The sequence below is a fragment of the Pseudomyrmex gracilis genome, unplaced genomic scaffold, assembly GCF_002006095.1.
Source record: "Pseudomyrmex gracilis isolate BER0280 unplaced genomic scaffold, ASM200609v1 scaffold_101, whole genome shotgun sequence".
NCBI classification, from domain to species: Eukaryota; Metazoa; Arthropoda; class Insecta; order Hymenoptera; family Formicidae; genus Pseudomyrmex; species Pseudomyrmex gracilis.
In genome coordinates, this window is record NW_018020685.1 from 14,160 (window position 1) to 35,611 (window position 21,452).

General features: G+C 36.0%; 1 protein-coding gene across 2 annotated transcripts in view; it reads left to right on the forward strand.

Moving 5' to 3' along the window:
- Positions 1-21,452, forward strand: part of LOC109855918 (adenylate cyclase type 2) — a 33,846-nt gene that overhangs the window by 5,168 nt on the left and 7,226 nt on the right. For both annotated transcript variants that reach the window (XM_020430632.1, XM_020430633.1), the window contains exons 2-7: positions 11,455-11,609; positions 12,897-13,229; positions 13,458-13,652; positions 15,266-15,372; positions 15,962-16,073; positions 21,154-21,281. In XM_020430632.1, the coding sequence (XP_020286221.1) occupies positions 11,455-11,609; positions 12,897-13,229; positions 13,458-13,652; positions 15,266-15,372; positions 15,962-16,073; positions 21,154-21,281 (1,030 nt within the window). The remainder of the gene's footprint in view (positions 1-11,454; positions 11,610-12,896; positions 13,230-13,457; positions 13,653-15,265; positions 15,373-15,961; positions 16,074-21,153; positions 21,282-21,452) is intronic.

Here is a 21,452-nt window from a genome sequence, read left to right on the forward strand (position 1 = left end):
CGATCTAAATATTTGTGTGAAACAATCGTCGACGTCGTCGCAAACGATTGTACTTCGCTGAACAGCGAGTCGCATTATATTCTCCGTTTTATACGAACGGATTTAATCGAGTACCGTGAGTACGAAACTGTGCTTGCACAAACGACAATGCCATCGTTATTGCCCGATGGAACTCTCTCTCTCTCACTCTCTCATAGCGTGGCGATCTACGTTCACAAGGAGATCTCGCGAATGTAGCACCGGATTCGATTCGAAACGGTGATAGGTATTGACGGCGGATCGTCCAAGCCTGTCGATACCAGTAGCCCTCGCCACTTCGTGTCAATTCTACCGATCCCCTTACGATCGAGACTTCCCTCGTGTAATAGATCGATGCCCGATAACTTCTCTCACCAACCCGTCCGCCTTCCATGTTCTTCAATTCGACGACAAGCTTACCCACTTTTGGTTCTCTCTTCTGTCAAACAATCTTATTCCAACTGGAGTTTATATCAATTTTATCTTGTAACATATAGATGTAATAAATTGTAGACAAAATTATTACAATAATTTTGTCTAAATATAATTTTTATTTGAACAGTCAGTAAAATAATAAATATCTCGATCTTTTGGAGCGACGTCGAAATGTCATACACGCCATATAACACGAGTAATTTTTCTCGATTATAAAAAAGAAAAAAAAACGCGCACACATCACGCTATAGCGGAACGTTGCAAGTCGAACGCGCATATCCTTGAAGGGACACGTAGGTAATTGCATAGTAAAGGCTTTCAGCCCAAAGCATAACCCGCACAATGGAGAACGCGTCGCAACAGAGAACTCTCGGTATCACTAGGGATTCGCTGGAAAAAAAAATAGGGCAGCCACACGCCACGCGTAGTCATTTTTATCTCGTGCGCCAAGCCTGCTCTTTTCCCCACAGGAGACATCCACAGTTGCAGCGACATCAACGGCATTGTTGTAAAAAAAAAAAAAAAAGATCTACGTGTGTTTAAAATCCCGTGCGTGCAACAAATGTGCGTTACCCTTATTCCGCGTCTGTCGAAGCTCCGACAACACGTTTTGCACGATAGATTGTATCACGATTTTTTTTTTTTGTCTACGCACACGTTTCCTGAACTTTAGCACATATGCGATTTGATTTATACACGCGATACACTCGCTTTTGCTCGCATTAAATCTCGTCTGTTGTTACGGAACGCGCCGCACTTCGTCAAAACGCAATTGGATTTGCAAAGGAATTCCATTGAGTTTGAAACGATTTGAAGCGTGTGCAGAGATATCGCGAACTTTCGTAGTTAAAGTCCTGTTTTTACAACGAGCGCATAAATCCTTAAACAAGCGTGTAGTTTTCTCGTCTTGGGTTTATTCGGACTTGTCACATTTGTAAACCGATTGCTGCTTCAAGTTCGCGTTGTGTAAACTACAATACAAATGACAAAGGATAACAAGCGCAAAAGAACGTTACATCAAATACGCGGTTTGTGAAAATACTATTTGCGCGCAATTGAAACGCCGGAGGTCATTTAACAATTGATTGAATTTAACGACGTAACAGATTACCTAGTGAAATCAGATAATACCGTTTGCAAAAAGATATCAGCAATTGTTCGCGGATTTTTCTCAAATTTCAAAGAATATATGATATGACAAATTTGGTGTGCAGATCCCTCTGTGACACGAATTTTATTCGAAAATTCTTGTTTGTAAGATATTTGCCATACGATCTCGTGGTGTTTTTTGTGTGTGTTCGCGTGCGTTTTCAATTTAATATATTAAAGTTACAAACAGAATTGGGTCGCACATATGTTGTAAAAAACCGAAAATTCAACGAAGTTTTACGATGCACAGCTGCGCTAATTATGACATTACTCGAGAGTTAGAAATAAATCTCTTTCTCTCAAAATACAAAAACTAGTCCAGTAAGTGGAAAATTTTACTTCAAATTAAATAGATGCGATGACGAATAATATTTCAATAATAACGAATAATAATATAAATTATAATATTTCCACGTTTAGTTCAGTGATTGATGACACAACATGTAACATATTAACTGTTTGAATTGTGTCTGCGTGATATATTGTAATGATATATATTTCTGTCTCCTTTTCTCTTTCTTGCTTTCGCGCGGATGCGCAAAATTACTATTCTGGTCCAAATAGCTCGAGCACGTTTCCACAAACGCACATTAGAGTAAAAACATGGAAACACATTCACACGGGTTTCGAGTCTCTCGCTTGATGTACGGTACGTTAAACACTGATAGTGTCGGCAATGCGATCTTCTATCTGATGAGAGCATTGCTCTTTTTCACTATACAATCGATTAATCTTTACGTAAAGAGATAGACATTTATCTCACAAAATAAGATCATGTGAAATGTTATGTTGATCCGAATTATATAATAAAAGTTTCTTAATAACTGATATTTAAAGCTAAACAGCGCAGGTTTTACTTTAATTACCTAAAAAACATAACTTTTGAGATACATTTAGTTCAAAAAGTATATATATATATATATTGTACATACGAAATAATTAATCACGCAGATAATGAGATTACGAGATTTCGAACGTGTAATGAGTTCTCGGATTAGTTGCGAATCCCGCCATCAGGACGGCTGACATTAATCACTAGAAATGAGCAAGTCGAGGTTTTAGTGGATGAACTTGAACCGAGTTAGCAAGAATTGAAATTGACCTCCAAGCAGCGGATGAGCGCTTACCAATTTGCTATCGGCGATATAATCGTTCGTAATGATGCGAATACACGCTATCTGCTTCGTAGGCGGCTTAATGGCAAATTAGGGATAGCTTTTGACAGACAGAGAGAGATCAATTAAGGCTTCGTCGCCGTAATTTGTCGCAGCGCACATTGCGATATTGGCTGAGTGTGATTTGATTCGCGCTTATTTAAATCCCGCGACATATATATCAAATACACAAATTATGTTGACGCAAATCGGCACTTGTGTGTATCGAGAGAAAAAAATTTTCCCGGAAGTTTATCTGCGCCGCTTTACTTACCTCCGTATTTTTATTTGCAAAGCTATTTCCGCTCGCAGTGAAATAGCAGCTGATGTGGTCAGACCGAATCGATAGTCATCGTCCTGCTTTCGGTATATGGGCGATCGAGGCTACGAGAAGTACTAATAAATTCCATCTTCGGTCAATACGTTGCCTCTTCGAGGAAATACTTCGTTATTGTGTGACGTGCGCGACGCTGGAAACTCATACAACAGAGTAGAGGAACACGGAAAGAAATTACACAGAATTAAGTTGCCATCCGCGGCAATTCATAATTCACCGGCTTGGAAGTAAGTGTAAGATAAGGAGCAAAATATGGATTTCGTTATATATAGAGTGTCTCTTTAAACTCGAACCTCTGACAACTTAAGAGTAGGGAGATAGAATCCACTGACTTGAAAGAAAGATTTTTCCTCCTGTACGATTCTTCGAGAAACTAAATTTATATCTTCATGTTAGAAGAGTACTTTCATAAATTTTCTCTATATCTTCAAACGGTATTTTCTGTCCTTTTCCCATCGCTTCCGCAGTCACAATTATTTTGTGAAAAGAAGACACGCGAAAAAATAAATATTCGCTGGCTTGCTACATAGCAAGAGAAATTTGCTATTAAAGTTTTTTTTTGCTAACAAAACGTGTTTTGTTAACACCAAAGCAAACCTATTTTTTCCGCGTGCACGTCGAAAGATCAAAGTGTTTGATGTCACTTACAAAAAAAAGCGAGTCGACCTTCCTTGTCAAAGTTCCTTTAAACCAAGATTGAAAATGGTTCTCACTGACGACAAACCAGAACTGTTGGGAATAGAGTGTTCGCGTTCGGCATCGTTAAACGTTTGCACTTCGCGCGCACTTTCCGGATTCCGGTTTCCTATCGGTTTCCGCTAACTGCAGCAGTGTGATTTCAGTTGGCGGATATAGTTGCGTATGGAAAATACACGCAAACCTGTCAGTTGCCACGCGCACACATGCGGGCATTTGAAACTCGCGACTCGTCTAGAAATTAATGATACACGCAGAAGCACGTTGCATTTTTGATCGAACGTTCCCGTTTAATTGTTTACTTTTGCCGAATAAAAGCCGTCGAAATAGATTTCTCTTTTGCGAAATAGATTTCTCGTTTGCGAGTGCGCAAACATATGTCGCACGGAAATATATGGTGTCAACTACACACAATTAGTAAACATATTATCAAAAATTTTAATGGAAAAAATTATATGAAATATTGAATCTTTATTTTATTCTAAATATCAAGCGATATTTCAGTTAATATACACACCCGCATGTTATTCGCGCTTTTCTTTCAACTTCGTGTGATTCAAAGAGTTAAAATATGAATCATTATACATATATATTTAAAATTTAAAACCTCAATTGCCGTGCGTCATATTAATAATCGCGTTAAGTGGATTTTATCATGGTGTATGCCAAACAATATACGTCAATTTAGCGAGTTCTCATGATACGAAAATTACCGTTTATTTAGATACATACGCAACGCGCGTCTGCAGACAACGTTTATCTCTGTTTTAGTGCTGAATACCAAACGAGTGGGACTATTGCGCATTAATGATATTGCCAGGTTAATGATAATGGCGTCACGCGATATTTCACTTCGAAAGCTCTCGCAATCTTTGAGCAGCTGATGTAGTTTTAATGCGTTGCTACTAAAGAAAATCGCAAAACAAGACGCGCTCCTCCGGAGCAAAAAATTTAATTTGCATATCTTCCAGTATACGTAGTTTCCATCTATTGTTTCTTTTACATTTGCATGTAGAATTTGTTGAACTGTTAGAACTTGTAATTGTTATTATTGTAATTTGTGTAATTGTTATTAAAATTTGTTACTAATATTTCTTCAATAGTACTTCCGCAGGAATACGCTGCATTATACCATTGTTTTTGTTGCCATTGTGTGTTATTTTACGAAAGAAATCCCCCATCAGCATAGGAATCTCGGCAGACAATTCGCGGTCCTCAAAATAAAATATGCAAAGATTGTTTCACCCTGTTGTCTCTTCTTCTTTTCTGGTGAATACGCAGAAAAATCTTATTTTTGCGAATGATATACACGTTATTATTGTACATAATGACACGTAAATAGTGTGTGGCACCACGATGTTTTCTGCGCGCGAATACAATGAATCTCTTCGTTTAATGACCATCGCTCGCGGAGCATGTGTAACTCTCATTGACAAATAGATTTTTGGCACTCAGTCTGAGAAAGAGAGAGAGAGAAGAATAGATATAAATAGAAATATGTATAAATTTATACTCGCCAAAACTCGCTTATAAATTTTTCGTGGAATATTTCTACACAAAAAAAAACTTGCAGAAAATTTTGTATTAAAATTTACGTTCAAGACTAAATCAAGTTTATAATCGCGTTCGCTCGCGCTCTGATCGTGAAAGCGACATAAACCCAATATACAGATTGATTTACAAAAGCGCGAATAACGCCGAGGAGATTAACGGCGTTGTCAAGGGAAGATTATGCCAGTCATGTAAATACGGCGCTAATTCCGGACGACGATCTCCGCGCGGAACAATAACGCGCCGCAACGCCAACTGCTAACCCAATGACACACTTCGCGCGCGTACAATTAAATATAAAATCAAGTAGTCCGGCGAGTAAAATGGCTCACATCGTCGCGCTATCGAACACCAACGATAATTACCATGAGGCTGCGAGCGCACACGCCAACCGTAATTATTGGTGGCTTTTACGGTGTAGAATTGGCGTGGTCAGGTAACAGCGGGCGAAACGGATGTGCAGACACCTCGCGAAACGCGGTCGTTGTATATATAAATGCGCGATATCAATGTGCGTCACACAATCGGTATCCCGCTACGTCGTACCTGGTTTTACGTTATTACGTGCTCGTGCGAAAATTGCTTTCAGCCTGAGCGAGTTGATACAAATTTAAGAAGAAGAAGAATGTTAATATCAGTTTCACATCGAAGTAAACACACACAGAACTCTATCTTTTGTTTTTTTCTAATTCAAGACATACAGAATTATTTGAAAGTGATTACGATCGAAACATGATTTTGTGATTTCTGTTGTGACAAAGACAATCGGAACGAAATCCAAAACATTTATACAAAAACTACTTGGGACAGTTGTGAGTCTCTCTTATGTGGAAGAAAAATATATTCCGAGTAAATTTCACGCGGTATCGAATGAAAATTATATCGTCTTAATGAGGATTCGTATTTGCTCGAAAAACATCTATACGGCTTTTGGCAAAGCGATTTCATATTTATGTGCAAATAATAGACGCGCGTGTGTAACATGTAGTGCGACAACGTGTAGTCAGCGACAGCGAGAGAAGCGCTTCAAAAGAGAGATGATACTGTTCACGTTACCGTCACACAATTGTTGCAAATAAAACGTAGCATATAGCGCACGGCAAATAATTCATCGTTCGCAATATTTTTGTCATCTGCGACGTATAAAATCAAATTGCATTCAAACGTATCTTTCAATAAAAAACGAATAAAAAGTGAAACCTTGATTCTAACAAATATGTACACTTAGCTTTATTTGTAAAATAAGGATATTTAATTAAAACACTTTTTCAATAACGTAGGTACAGACGTTACTTTTATTTTTATTTTTTATTTAACTAAACACAATAAACGCGCGTTATTGCTTCCGCGTGTATCTCACACGTATAAATTAGAATTGTCAAAAATACACAGAACAGCTATGCGCCGGACAGAGACTGCAAATTAATTAAAGAACCAATTAACATCGCGATAAAAGTGGCAACAATTAACATGTTCCGGAAAATTTCAATACATGCGTATGTGTGTGTATATATATATATATTTGAGTATCGACTTTACATACTTTTTTAAAGACAGAAATACAATGTGTACTGTAAATGTGCTTTTTTTATATTACTCTTTTTCGCTTTAAACACCTGTTATTTCAGTCTCACGTAAAGCGACAAATTTATGCAAGAGGTGCAATGTATGTTAAATCTTTATCGTGAGAACGACAAAAATATTGCCGTACGATTTTCCCCGAGAAAATACTGGAGAGACCTTAAAAACACGAACAAATACATTTGAACGTAGATTATTCCCGTCAAGAGATCTGCAAATTAATGAGACAGAAACATTGTAAAAAAAAAAAATTTTTGCGTCACCATATTTGCATTCGAAATTTGAGAGAACGAAAACAAACTGTTGCTAAGACCTCCGGTATAAAATTTACTTTACTCTCTCTCTATTTCTCGTTATTTGCATACAATTTAAATGCATTTAATATAGTTTTTCATAGATGTGTCATGTACGTGCTTGAGCACAATTTAGCAAAAAATAGCAAAAAATTATATTAAACATGTTTTAGATCCACCACGTCTAATTTTATAATACGACATAATTCAAAACTAACAAAGTGATAATAAAATAAAATCATAGTCGCGCGCTATTGAAATTATTGATGAAAACAAGAAAGTTGCTGATTCGCGCATCTCACAATTCACGTGTGCATCGCGAGGATGTACCACGCGTTTACATTATATTCCTCGTTAAATTCGCTGTCTGCGGTGCGAAAAATGGACGGAGAAAGCGCGTGGCGCTTTCGAAGTTCGATAATTGCTGAATCGACGCAATCGCGAAAACTTGGAAGGTCGAAGGGTTCTCGTAATCAACACGGTCGATGTTCACGACGCGTTTCGAGCGAGCGACGACGACGACGCTTCGCAATCCGCTTCGCGGACAACGCGCTAATTGCGCCGGATTCGAGTTTCTTGAGGCGGTATTAACAGCAGGAGTCGCAACAATAAACTTAACGGCACGTTAATTGAATTCCCAAGCAAATTGCAATCTTTTGTCTCGCGGATGAGTTACAGAGATCTCATTAGCGAGAACAACGTTATTGGCGCTAATTAGAGATTGCGTGAAAAATAAATACAACGGAAGAATTTGTTTTTCAACTTTGAAAATATACGCGGTTATTCAAACGGTACTTGTTCTTATTTGATGTGTATCTAACAATATTTCATATTTAGTAAAAGCACTTGCAATAAAGTAGATTAAGTTTAACACGCGTCGGCGCAATTTTTCATAACACAGTAAATTACATTCGTCTTTCTGTAGACGAGAATTACAAGCCTTTGCATACGAGATAGAAAGTTTATTTTAGCAGGGAATTCGTACTGAAAATACCATTAATATTCGTCAGCTATAAGCTCGTGTAGCATATATACGTATATAAATATATATGTACATATAAATATACGCGGATATCTACACAGAGACAGAGATGTAGAGTCCTATAGCCGGTTTCATGCTTTATGCAAGCGATGAACGACGAAGATATTGAAAGTTATATGAATGCGAAAAAATAAGCGCGAACCCTCTGCTATTTGTATCGGGAACAATTCTTTACGATTCAAGTCGCGCGTCTCGCGTTCGTGTCAAATTGTAATGATTCGCGACAAAAGGGACAACGCGACGGGGAGAGAGAGATGCGAAACACGCCCAATTAACGCACGCACACTCCGATGAATCGTCATCCAGTTCCCATTTCGCGTATATTGCAAATGGAACGCGATGACCGCGGTGTAACAACGCGGTTACACGACGTGACGTGAATCACACTCTTGCGCGGAAAATGATATCTCTCAGTTGAATGACTTATTTCATACGTGTAACATATGAAAACGGGAATACGTATACTATGAAGAGCGAGTGATCCGAAACGAAAAGGTAAACAACAACTTATCAGGTTGAAAGTTATTTATTTTTCAATACAGTCGTCTTCTACTGTCGATAGACACTTTTGACCAGCGTTTCTCTCGAGAGCGCTTACACCACTTTGATAAAACGATCTCAAGAACTCGTCAAAATTGCCGCTTACGACATCGATGACTTCGGTGTTGCTCGAAAATTTCTTTCCGCTATTTTCTCAGGTTCGGAAATAAAACAGAAAATCGCATCTGACGAACAAGACGGATGAGGCAACAATCCTAACAAATTTTAGTAGTCGAAATGTGAGCTAATGCAATGTCAAAAATCAACATTGAGAGAGCGTCTCTACTTTGACATTTGTTCTTCCGAAGAATAAAACTTGTCAAAAACAACAGAGCAATGTGATGTTACTGTCGCTATCTATGGATCGTTTCGAGTACTTATCAATCGCTCCTCGTATTTTTACAAAGAAAAGAAAGAAAAAAGTTTATTATACACACGTGTACTCGCACAGAGTTTATTAATCACAATAACACGGTCTACTTATTATTATGTGTAACAGCATGATATAATTGCTCTTTACTCAGATAAGTAGTTTATAATAGCACAAGAATCTCGATACAAAACAGCGTTTGATTGATCGGGATACAGAGATATCGGTATCGCATTGCCCTTGACTTTATCGAATTATTAGCCACGATTGCGTGTCTGTGCGCGACTTGTTTCATTAGCGGATTAGGTTGATTCGTTTAGCCGCCGACGACGACAATTTCAATCAATTAAGTTAATGCACCTGCAGAGTCGTGTGCCACGCGAGGCGCGCGGCCACATGTCTCTTTACTTGTCAGACCGGAGGTTTTGCTGGTAACAACAAATGGCCAAAATAACGGGTCATATAATTTTGTAAAGATTAGAAAAACAAAGTAAGATCATAGTGCTATAAGTAATCAGCTAATTTGAAGTTACGGGCACTATGGCAAAACAAACTTAATTTCAGAATTGTGGCACGATAGCACATGCGTATGTATGTACATACGCGGATATCTACGCGTCGAAGTGGTTTTTCCTCATCAGCTTTCAGCGGCGCCAATCGCCAAATGTCCGAGATAGATATAAAGTTTTCTATAGGATCATCTCTATAGAAACACACTTTTTTATGTTCCCTTTTTGCGCACACTGTGTTCACGTGGTCATTGAATCAAATTATGGAAGAGATTTTTTTGTACGGGAGGATTTACGTACGTAGATTTTTCGAGGGTGAAATATCCGAAAGCAATGACCAATGACTGAAATTTATTCATCTTCTTCTCTCGTTCCCGTGCGAGAGAGACATCGAAAAAGAAAGAGAAAGAGAGAGAGAGAGAGAGAGAGAGAGAGAACGAGCGAAACAATTTAATTTGTCGCGTAAACTCGGCACGTGTTTCATCATCGCGTTTATGCACGAATAAGCTGTATTACATTATGTTACAAAAGTTGTTCGTTGAAACCTCCAGTTGTTCATCGAAGTTATATCAAACTTTCTTCTGCTTTTAGATATTTAGAGCAGTGGTTTGGTTTCTTCATTTTTAGTTTTTCCTTATTGCAATTAACCACAAAATCAAACTGTGTAATTAAGTTTCCTGTGCTCTCGCTACGTTTTCTTCTTAATCTTTTTCCGCTAATTCTTTATATAAGTCACTTTCTCAGTTAAGCTTTCCTTATTGACGCTGTTGTCGACGCGGCAGCAAAAGTTAATAGTTGAGACACGCACAAAAATATTGTTCCTTGTAAAAATCCTTGTGTACAGAATGAACGATGAAAGTCTACTACGATAATTCATTACAAATTAATCCTTCACAATCGATATCAGGGGGTATTCGCGAAATAATTGAAAGACCGAGCACAAATGTGTTGTCTATATCGTGCTTATAACGTGAATCTTCGTTCGTTGGTCAAAAGCTTAATAATTAATTGGCGCTTGCTACGAAGTTTCCGCAATACGACGTGATGCGTACTTTACACAGCATTTGCTGCAACCTTAGGCATTACGATATGAAAGCCCTCTCCAAACACAGAAGTAAGATGTATCAAGACAGTAAGTACTTCGGATTACGTAACAGTAATGGACTTTATCGCCGCAAGTGATGTATGTACATGTGTGTAGCTGGATTATCAATGCTACACTCTCTACACGCACTACGTTAATTAACTCCGCATTTCTCTTTTTTCTTTTTCTCTCTTTCTCTGTCTTTCCACGTCGCAACATATGCGCTATCACGATTTAGCATCGCTTCATTTTTGAAGATATGTTTATTAAGAGATATAATGAAAAGTTTGCAGGATAGATGTATATAGAAAGTTATTGTTGTTAAATCAAATATTTCGCGTGTTCACGAAATTGTCACTCCAGAAATTTCTCACCAGAACAATTTTTTGCACTCGGAATCATTTACTTTTTATCGTAATATTAATAACGAAAAATGACAACACACATCTCTTCAATCTCTTTTTCGTACGCGCGTCACTCGATCTTCATTCCTTCTTCTGTCACGAATTTTCAATAGTCCAGACGTTTTTTTCTGCGGTATAATCACCAAAAATATAAAACGATGCTCGAAATTCCTTGAATTTTCAGGCATTCAGAAATTTCTTCTCGTTATTTTCTCTCACGTGTAACAAAATGTACAAGTGCGCGGAATAATTAATACGCGATAAATCTTTTTTTTTTTTTTTGTTCTTCAGAGTGTCTCGGCGACGACGCTGGTGTTAAGGAACTTCGGGAATTACAGGACAAGTACGAGGGGAAGCTGACTGCGTCTCTCTACACGGGAACGTTCTGCGTTGCCGCTGTCGCTTCGCTTATCGCTCTCGGTGCTTTGTGCATTACCGACTATTATGTAAGTATCATTAATTATTCTCCGCGCTGTAAATCCAAGATGTTACACATCAAGGTTTTAATTAAATAATATTTAATTTAACATTTTCGGGAAAACTCTCGACGTAATAAATTTATGTCGTATTAACGTCAATTATTATTTGTGTTTGTGTTGAAAATTTTGGAATTTACGAAATTAGACGTTCACGTCGAAAATCTTTGCGCTTCTAATTATTTCGATCTGTCGATCGATAATCAATTAAATACGCATCTGCACACAGTATACGCGTCTACGCGTCTGAATATCTCTTAGTTAATTACTATCGCGAAAATTCAATGCTTATTAGCATGATAGTTAAACTTCGTGCGAAACTTGGTACATCATTACATCTTCGTGACTAAGGGTTACGTTACAAGATGACGATCGACGTCGTAATTAATTTTCAATTAAAACTCCATCCGATGCTTCTTTGTAACGGATCGATATATCGGCCCGAGATGCCTCCTGGCGTCACGTATATGATATTCTTCGCAAACCAGTTAACAAGCCGTATCCTGAAACTTAACCGCAGGCTATTCCGTTAGCAAAACCAAGAATTAATATTGATATCGCGGATACGATTAGCCAAGCGGATGCAAATTAGCTTGTTCAAACCCATAGTATTAACGAGGAAACACTATAATAAAACACCATCGCGCACCAGAATCAGATCAGACCGAGAATAGACAGTGTTGATCCTTTTGGTCAACGATTTCTGCGAGGCGTGTGAGAAAATTGATAACGTGATTTATCTCGAATCAGAAGAAGTTTTTCCCTCACGTTTTAGCGACATTATAAAATAATATAAAAACTTGATCAATCATCGACAGGATAATTTTATTTCGGAGAACCTTCAAAAAAAAAAATAAAATAAAGAAAATTGTCCAACACGAAACTTGTAAACTTTGAAAAAGTAGATCCTTTGAAGGTCTTCACGAGAAAAGTTTGGCGAATTACGAACATCGCAAGTTTAACGTAAATTGTTTAACTTACTCGATTTTTCTCTTTCACAAATTTAATTTGATACGTGTGTGTTTATATTTAAAATTATATATCACATTTCAATGGATGATCTGGAAAATTCTGTCTGCAAAATTAATACAATTCGCAATTCTCTTTAGCTCGGAATTATAATCCGAGCTTGCAAAAAAACTGTAGAACGTGAAATTCGCTTGAATTGTGTCAAGTAAATATTAACTGTTGAAAAAAAAGTCATATACAGGAATAATGAATTCTTTCTGTGCAATATTTGTTTAATTGATTTTTCAGCTGTTCAACGTAATCGATCTCGTATCTGTGTCGGTATTGACGACCATGTTCGTCACCTCTTTGACACTTTTGGTGATCATCCAATTGCCCACGACCATGACATCCAAACGATCGAGGATTTTCATAGGTCTAACATCCTCCGTTACTCTCGGTCTAGGAATTCTAATATTAAGAGGCGTTCTACCCTTGTTCGCATGCATCCTATCAATAATCGCCGTTTTGCCTAAGATGAGGTGGCAAATTCCGCTCATCATCGGTTTCATCCTGACGCTCGCGCACGTATCAAGAAGACTCATCTCCGAAGATTTGTCGAATTATTACGTCGTGATTCAGGTATAGATATAAAAAATTCACATATAATATACATAGTTTTTGATCGATGTATTTATTTCTGTAATACGAAGTAAAATTATTTCTGTACTTTTTTTTTACAAACTAAAACTTTTTATTGACAAAATGAAAGATTACGTAATCAACAAATCAATCAATTCGTCATTTCGAGGTTTTAAATCTTTTTACGTTCTTTTATTCTTCAATTTCTGTTTTCATTCCTTTTAACAGATTCTTGTGGAAGCCGTGTTTCTTCTGGCTGCTATTCTCGCAGGCACGTACTATAGAATACTGACGGCGACGGCACATCGCAAAACATTTTCCGGCACGAAGACGGTGATCGAGTCGCGAATTAAGCTCGAATGCGAGAGGGAGCAGCAGGAGCAATTATTGCTGAGCGTGATTCCTGCCTACATCGCAGCGGAGGTGAGCTGTAAAAATGCGAAATTATGCTTCACGATTCGTGATTCGATTAAAATCCGGATTACGATCTATATTACGTCGGAAACAGTCGCAATGAAATTTTCGACACGAGCAGAGACACACATAATGAGAGAGAGAGAGAAAGAGAGAGCTTTTTGTCATTATGCGCGACCGTCAATTGATTAACATTTAATTAAATTCCGGTTTGCATTGTTTCGATGACCTTTTATTTATATATGTTTTAAAATCATAAATAAAACAAAAGTTGAAACAGAGAAATATATTGAATGTAACAAAACGATTTAAACGAGAAAAATAAAATTCACAAAACATGATATTTAATAGAAAAAATTTATATGCGAATAGTCTCACATTTTGTAGAAACAAATCAATCTCTGTGGTAAACTGTAAATAAAATTCAAATTTTCAAGCAATTATCTTTGTTTGCGAATTGTGCGCTTCTCAATGAAATTAAACATTTTGAGAAATATTTGCATATCTTTTACGAAAAGTTCTCCAAACAAGAGTAATTAAGAATTAACGTATATAAGTTATTCGCGAAATTTGTCGCTAAAGAAGTTTGTAAGAACTTACCTCAAATGAAAGAAACAAAGAGGATACGCAGCATGTTCGTGACAAAAATCTCGTGTAAGTTATTTGACGTGCAGATGTTTAATCAGTCGGTAAATCCACGCGATTAATTATACTTTTGAGAAAGCTCGTTTGTTGCAGAAAAGCTTTATAAAGTTGCACATATACATTGTCGTGACATACATCGAGAACGTGCTCATGGAATGCGTCTTTGTTAGAGCCCAACAAATGTATATGTACATAAATGGTATTTCCTTCATGGAAATATATTTGATGTCGTTTTTCGTTGTAGCGACGTTACATTTGGTCGAAATTTATTTTGTTCACGGGATTTTATACGTATATAAATTGTATAAAACTTTTAATGTGTGTACGTATCTATAGAACTGCTATAGACAATTTTAAAGCCCAATGTGAAATTGGAGATACACAAATCTACAAATATATATTTCGCAAGTAAAAAGCTTGTGGTGATTTAAAAAAACTTGAACCAAATTAAACTAATCTGTTAAGCACGCTTTTATTTTTAAATAATAGAGTTTTAACAATTTATTGCATATAGTTTTATTAAGAACTTCTGTGTTTCTAGGATTCTATTAGTCGAAGCGGAACAGATTTATTCATGATTTCATATTGCAATCCGATTATTTTTGACCAATGCAAACATCGTGCGAGATGTAACTGTATTTGCCAATAACATGAATAATTTACAACTTTATACGAATGATTTGCGTGTTAATTCACTAATTCGAAAACTGTGGCGCACATACGTGGCCCGCTTTATTGATACACCATTAATGCACAAATTTCAGTTCCAAAATCATATATCACAAGAGTAATTAAAAATTACAAATCGTTTAATAAATCTAATTACCGCGTCATTTTGAGCAACGTATTTGTGAAAAGTGTAAATAAAAATTATTTATATATATATATGATATGTATATGCTTATCGATGTAGTATGTTTATGGTGTGTTTGTTGTGCACAAAAACTTGATAACGCAATTAAACTATTCTGTTGCAGGTAAAAAGAAGTATTATGCTGAAAATGGCGGATGCTTGTCAGGAAGCTAATAAGCATAAGCAAACCACGTTCCAGGAGATGTATGTACAGCGACATAATAACGTTAGGTGCGTCGTTTAAAATTTCTAATAGCTTTAACTTAATGAATAATTCTAGTTTTACATATCTCTTACTTTATTACAGTAACATAAGTTAACATTCAGTTAATATGCAAAAAAGAAACATAAGACGTGCAAAATGAATTATAAAAAAATAAATTCTCGCATCAGATTAATATTCAAATCGCGATTGTATGGATTTATTGGACGTTTCCTTTTCTTCGTATAAGCATCCAAGTGAATCGATTTGTCGCCGAAACCGGTAACGTTAAAAATAAGAACGAAGACGCTCTCAAGGTCAATAGTAAAAATTATTTAATAAAGTTTCTAAAAGACGCGTATTTGATTATGTAGGTCACAAAATGGCAGAGAATGTCGATTACGTCGAATTATGATGCACGCTGCACATATCACGTAACGCTTTTGATCGCTTTTCTCTTTTATTTACGATTCGATCTATAGGACTCGTGCGCCTATGAATACGTCACGTGCAGCATTCATTCGAATCCGAGCGCCGCTGTTTCGTTCAAAGGCAAAAATATATCTCTGTGGAAAATGCGAAATTATAGAAAATTCTGTTTCTTTATTGATTACGTAGCATTCTTTATGCGGATATTGTCAACTTCACGCCATTATCGGAGCAACTTTCCGCTTCTGATCTCGTGAAGACACTCAACGAACTCTTCGGTCGATTCGATCAAATAGCACAGGTAAGCGAAAACGCATGCAAATTGAATTAACCTAAAGTTCGCGTTTAATTAAAGTTTAGGTTAATTAAAAGTAAATTTTTGATTTTTGATAAGCAAGTAAAACGCTTCTCTGTGCATGTAAAAATATTGCTTGTTTAATTAAAATCGATATAATCTAGTTTTTAGTTTCTCACGATGTTGTCGTGTATCGCGTTATTTTTTCCGTAGAGTATGTGGTAGTTTTATTTTTTAATTTGATTTTGAACATGTGAGACAAGTGCATCCGATATTCGATCGGGTCGATAATAGAATAGAAAGTCTCACCACACTGTGGTGATCGCAACCAGATCTCTTGTTAGATATATAATCGGTATTGTCATTCTCTAACCCTAAGGTCGACCGTGGATCCATTAATGCGGGGCGAATAAAATGTCTGAAACCTTTTACCCTTTACCAACAAGTAGAATATATACAATCGCCTGCGACTTGTGCGAAGAGCACAGAAAGTATACTTCCAATTTACGGGAATAATAGCGAAACATTTTCACAAAAGTTTGAGAAAATTTATTCAATAAAAGTTATCCCATAAACTATCTGCTCGAACACGCAATTTTGTGATATAACATTGGCGTAACAACAATTTCGTGATTTAAATTAGAAAACACGTACTTCATTAAAAGATACCTTTAATTAATGTTTTCTTCTTGCTTTCTCTTTCTTTTTATTTTGAAATTACAATTTAAATAATTTTAATTATTCTATTGTTCTGATGGTTGCACAGTTTCAGTAAAACCTTAAGAGATTTATTTCAATTTAAACTTTCTATTATGTTATTACATTATTGCTACAGAAAATTTTGCTAGGTGCGCATAAAATATATTGTTTCCTCATCAAATTAAATATAACTAACTAACCATGAGACTCGTTTCAATTAAAATACGCTTAAAACGAGGTGTCTCTCTCATTTTACGCAAAATTCACGTTGAGATTCCAAGCAAATATTCACATATGAGAATACAGTTTTTATTTGCAGAGCACCAAAAAAGCGCGCGATATTTCATGTTAAGAAATAATGCAACAACGACGAAAAAATTGAAGACAAGGATTGAAAATAATACTCGCAATGTGATAAAACTTTGCATTTCTTTGTAATTTTTCATAAATATCATATTCTCTGACTAAATTCTTAATAATAAAAAAAAGTGCGAAATGTGATTCGCAACGATTACCTTTTTTTTTTTTTGCCAATAATATCGGATGTCGTTCAATCAACTGTGACACAGATAAAGTGGTCTTTGTGAACATCTGCCGGTATCTATTCGCAAAAATATGCGCAATTTATTTCTTCTCAACGTTTAATTTCTTTTATTCTACGCTTAAAACATCGATTTTTTTACTGCAGAAATTTTTTTGTGAAAAAACATTACGAAAAAAATTGATTGTGCAAATTGCTACGTTAACAAATAAATATTACTTGCAATAAAATAAAATAAAAATTTTTTAAAATCCAAGACAATTAATGAAAAAATGTTTTAGAGACGTGAATAACGTACGACCCAATAAAATTGTAACACAATTTTATTGGGTTGCGCGTAGAAAGCTAGTTACGAAGAGAAATTCCACACTTTTCGTCACTCACATTTTCAGAGTCTAATAAAATTAACAAGCGCAGATAGTAGTTCCAGTTTAATAAAAAGACAAGCGAAAGTGCAGTTAATCTTACGCATTTTCATTTGTTCTCTTGATTGTACGCAGAATAAGAGAGCTTTAAATTAATACTATATATATATATATAATAAAACTGTGGACTAATAAGACTACAAAGAGTGGGGGCAAAATGTACAATCTGCGTACCGCTGAGCTCATAATCGGATACCATTTGTATTCTTTCTCGTGGCAAAAAGAAAGAGCATGAACTTACAACGTTAACACTACATTAGCGTGGAAGATTGCTTTTAGAACGACAACGTAACATGATACCGGTAAATGCATTTCCGTAGTTTTCGAAAAGATCACTCTGGTTTAATAGCATATTTGGCTTTATAATACTAGTACAAAACTAAATAACTTTTCTGTTAAAATCGAGAGCTTTTCTCTCTTGTAATTTTCTTTTTTGAAAAAACATGAAAATATATTATTTTCTTATTAAAAACACAAAGCTACAAAATTTATATATAACACACACACAATTAAAGATGTAAATTATTTTCTTTTATTTCATAATCGAGTGTTTATAATTAAATTAGCATTTCAAAATATATTTTATAATATATTACGCCTACATATGTTTTTTTTCTGTTAGCTGTTTATTTTATCAATATTTATTATTTTTTTCTTTAAAGTTGTGAAAAAACACGTCGGCCAACGCGGTGCTTTTCATTCGCGCGCGGCCCCAGCTAATATCGTTGAACAAATATGCGGCATATATTTTGCAGTACGAAAGGGAGTACAAAGCGCGTGCATCGGCAGACACGGGTAGATTTAAAACACCAGAGTTTTCATTTATTTTTCAAAGTTCTTTCAGCGTTGCGGCCGCAACGTTGCTTCCGCTACTGTTATCGATCATAAGCTTTCGGAATTGTTTATAAAGCTGAATGTCTGTTCTGGGAGAAGCGAGTTATCCGCGGGCTTAGTTAGCGAGAAGCTTGCTAAATCTCGCACGTCGGAGGCCACGTTACCAAGGTCTCTAGGCTTTACGGGATGGCATAACTTGCTTTTACGGCGCCCGGAAAGACGCGTCATCCGAGTACCCGGGATGAGAATGCAAGAGTGTACAATATACATGTACCGGTGGCGAACGCTAATATGCCCGTGTAAATTGCGTTTTTCGCCAACGTCTTTTCTCATGTTAAAGGTGTAAGAAATAACACATAAAAATCAAATTCAAAAAATAGAGAGGGAGGAGTGGAAAAACAACACGTGACTAAAGTAACGTGACTGTAATTTATATTATATATAACAGTAAATAATATATAATTATACATATAATTTATTATTTATTATTTATATTTATACTATTATATTTTATATTGCATTATATGTATTACATATATACTACAGTAAAGTCACTGACCTCAGTCGCGTGACCGCGGCGGGGTCACTGACCTCGGCCGCGCGACCTTGGGGGGAGTTCACTGACACTACACGATAAAATAAAAGCAATAATAGCGTGCGCGTAGCGCGCGCTTGTGTTGTTCTAGTATAAAAGAAATTAGAAAACGTGCATGGTTTGTCATTCTGCGGATAAGAACCGCTTTTATTAACAATTATTAAACGATTTTTAGTAATAGAAAAGTTTTTTTTTTAGTTTAGGAATTATTTTGGTTTTGTTCACATTCGAGAGAAACTCGTATTTCTACTGAAATTTGATACGTTTGTCTTGCACAAGAGTAATCGAATTTTGCACAAAAGATGGTGTTGAAGTGATAGAGAAAATTGTAACTGTTTGGACAATTCCCAATTCTTGTGAGAAGTCAAACAGAAAAGCAATTACGCACTACAAACACTTCTATTGTAAATGCTCACTTGCAAGAAAAAAAGTAAAAGAGTAATTTGTAACGTGTATTTTGCCGAGTTAAATGAGGTTTTACGATTGTAAGAGTCGTTACATGGTACTTTTAACACGTCGCGGCAAGTGAATAATTAAATCCGACTGAATGAAAAGAGTAGAACATCCTGAGATGGCGGCTGCTTTTTTTGTGTGACATAAAGTGATCGTTAAATATTGAAAACTCCCAAATGCGCAGTTTCGCAGCCGTTGATCTGTGTGTAACTTACATAACGTTACTTACATAACATTAAATAATTATGAAAAGTACCACTGAAGAAAATCCGCGACGGTGGATTTATATTATATGTAACATGTATGGTGGATAGAAAAGAACTGTTTCTCTCTCTCTCTCTCTGGCTTTATTCTTTTTCTTCCCATTTTTGCGCAATCTATATAATGATCACATACAACATAGCAATTCTTCCCGATTTCTCCCGATAACGTTCCATTGCGTTTCATGGCTGACTAAACCGTAACGGATAGAAGGAAAAAAGATGGATTAGGAAGAAAAGTCACGAATACGCGAGTAGCCATGCGAAAAATATTATCGAAAGACGATATTCTTGCCGGCGATGATCTTCTCATATTTTCACGGATCAGAGCCGTCGTGTCGGATAACATCTCGAGAAGAAAAACAAAACATTTTTACCATTTTTGTCACAATTTCATATATTAATTTATTTGTTCAATTTCAATCCCGTTAAATTTTACGTCACGCACGATTGTGAAATTTTTGATTACACGAGTCGAATAAAATTTCAAAAATTGTTTGTCATTTCAAATTCTGCGCGAGATCATTCTGCTGTGAGACACGACGTATATTACAAGGACTTTTTCCGCGCGCGGATATTGATGTGTAAACTTCTCGCGCTTATCCTTTCTCGACGTTCGAAATGCAAGTGAAGAGGACGCCGCAGATGGAAAAACTTTATTCCATTCATATAGATGGAATGTGTACGCTATCAAAGGCTATCAAAGCTTCGGGGAGAATGCGTCTGTTCATTTCCCGTCTTTGAGAATAGCGCGTATTTACTTTTGCAAACAAATTGCCGGAGGAATTCTCCGGTCCGGCTTTACAATATAAGAGGGACCTGTGGAGAAATTAAAGGAATTATAGTGACAATTAATTAACAAGTCTTATAGTGCGCGTTCTCCTATAGTTAACAGCTTTTGTTTGGTAACAAACAAACGTTTATGCAACAAACCACAGATTGCAGAGAAGTGTGCGTTAGCGTTTACAACAATAAAAAGTATTAGAGGAATAACGCAGTATTGTATTCATTTATAGGAAATTCCATGTATTAAAAAATACATGTATAATTATTTATTTTTCTGTTGTTTATTTCCTGGGTTTTGAAATATTTTTAAAATTATATATTTATATTATAAATATAACATATTTATAATTGCATAATTAATTAGATAAATTTAACATAATAAATTAAAATAAATACATAATTAATTAGAATAAATTTTGGCGCATTATTTTTAATATGAATTGTAATACGCACAATTTTAATATTTTGTTAATTAATTTGTAATGATTTTTAGGATAATCAATGCATGAGAATCAAGATATTGGGCGATTGTTATTATTGTGTTTCCGGGTTACCGGTTTCTCGCCCAAATCATGCTTACAACTGCGTGAACATGGGACTGCAAATGATCGACGCCATCAGGTAAGAATGAAATAAAATACTGAAATTACAACATGCTGCCGACTCACGGTTAGCTTGTTAGTTACGTTCGTTTTTTTCTTGCCAATTGTAACTAAATTGTCACCTGAGGAAGGATAACACGAGAAGCAAAAAAAAAGAAATTTCAAAATAATTGCTTACGTTTCTTTTATG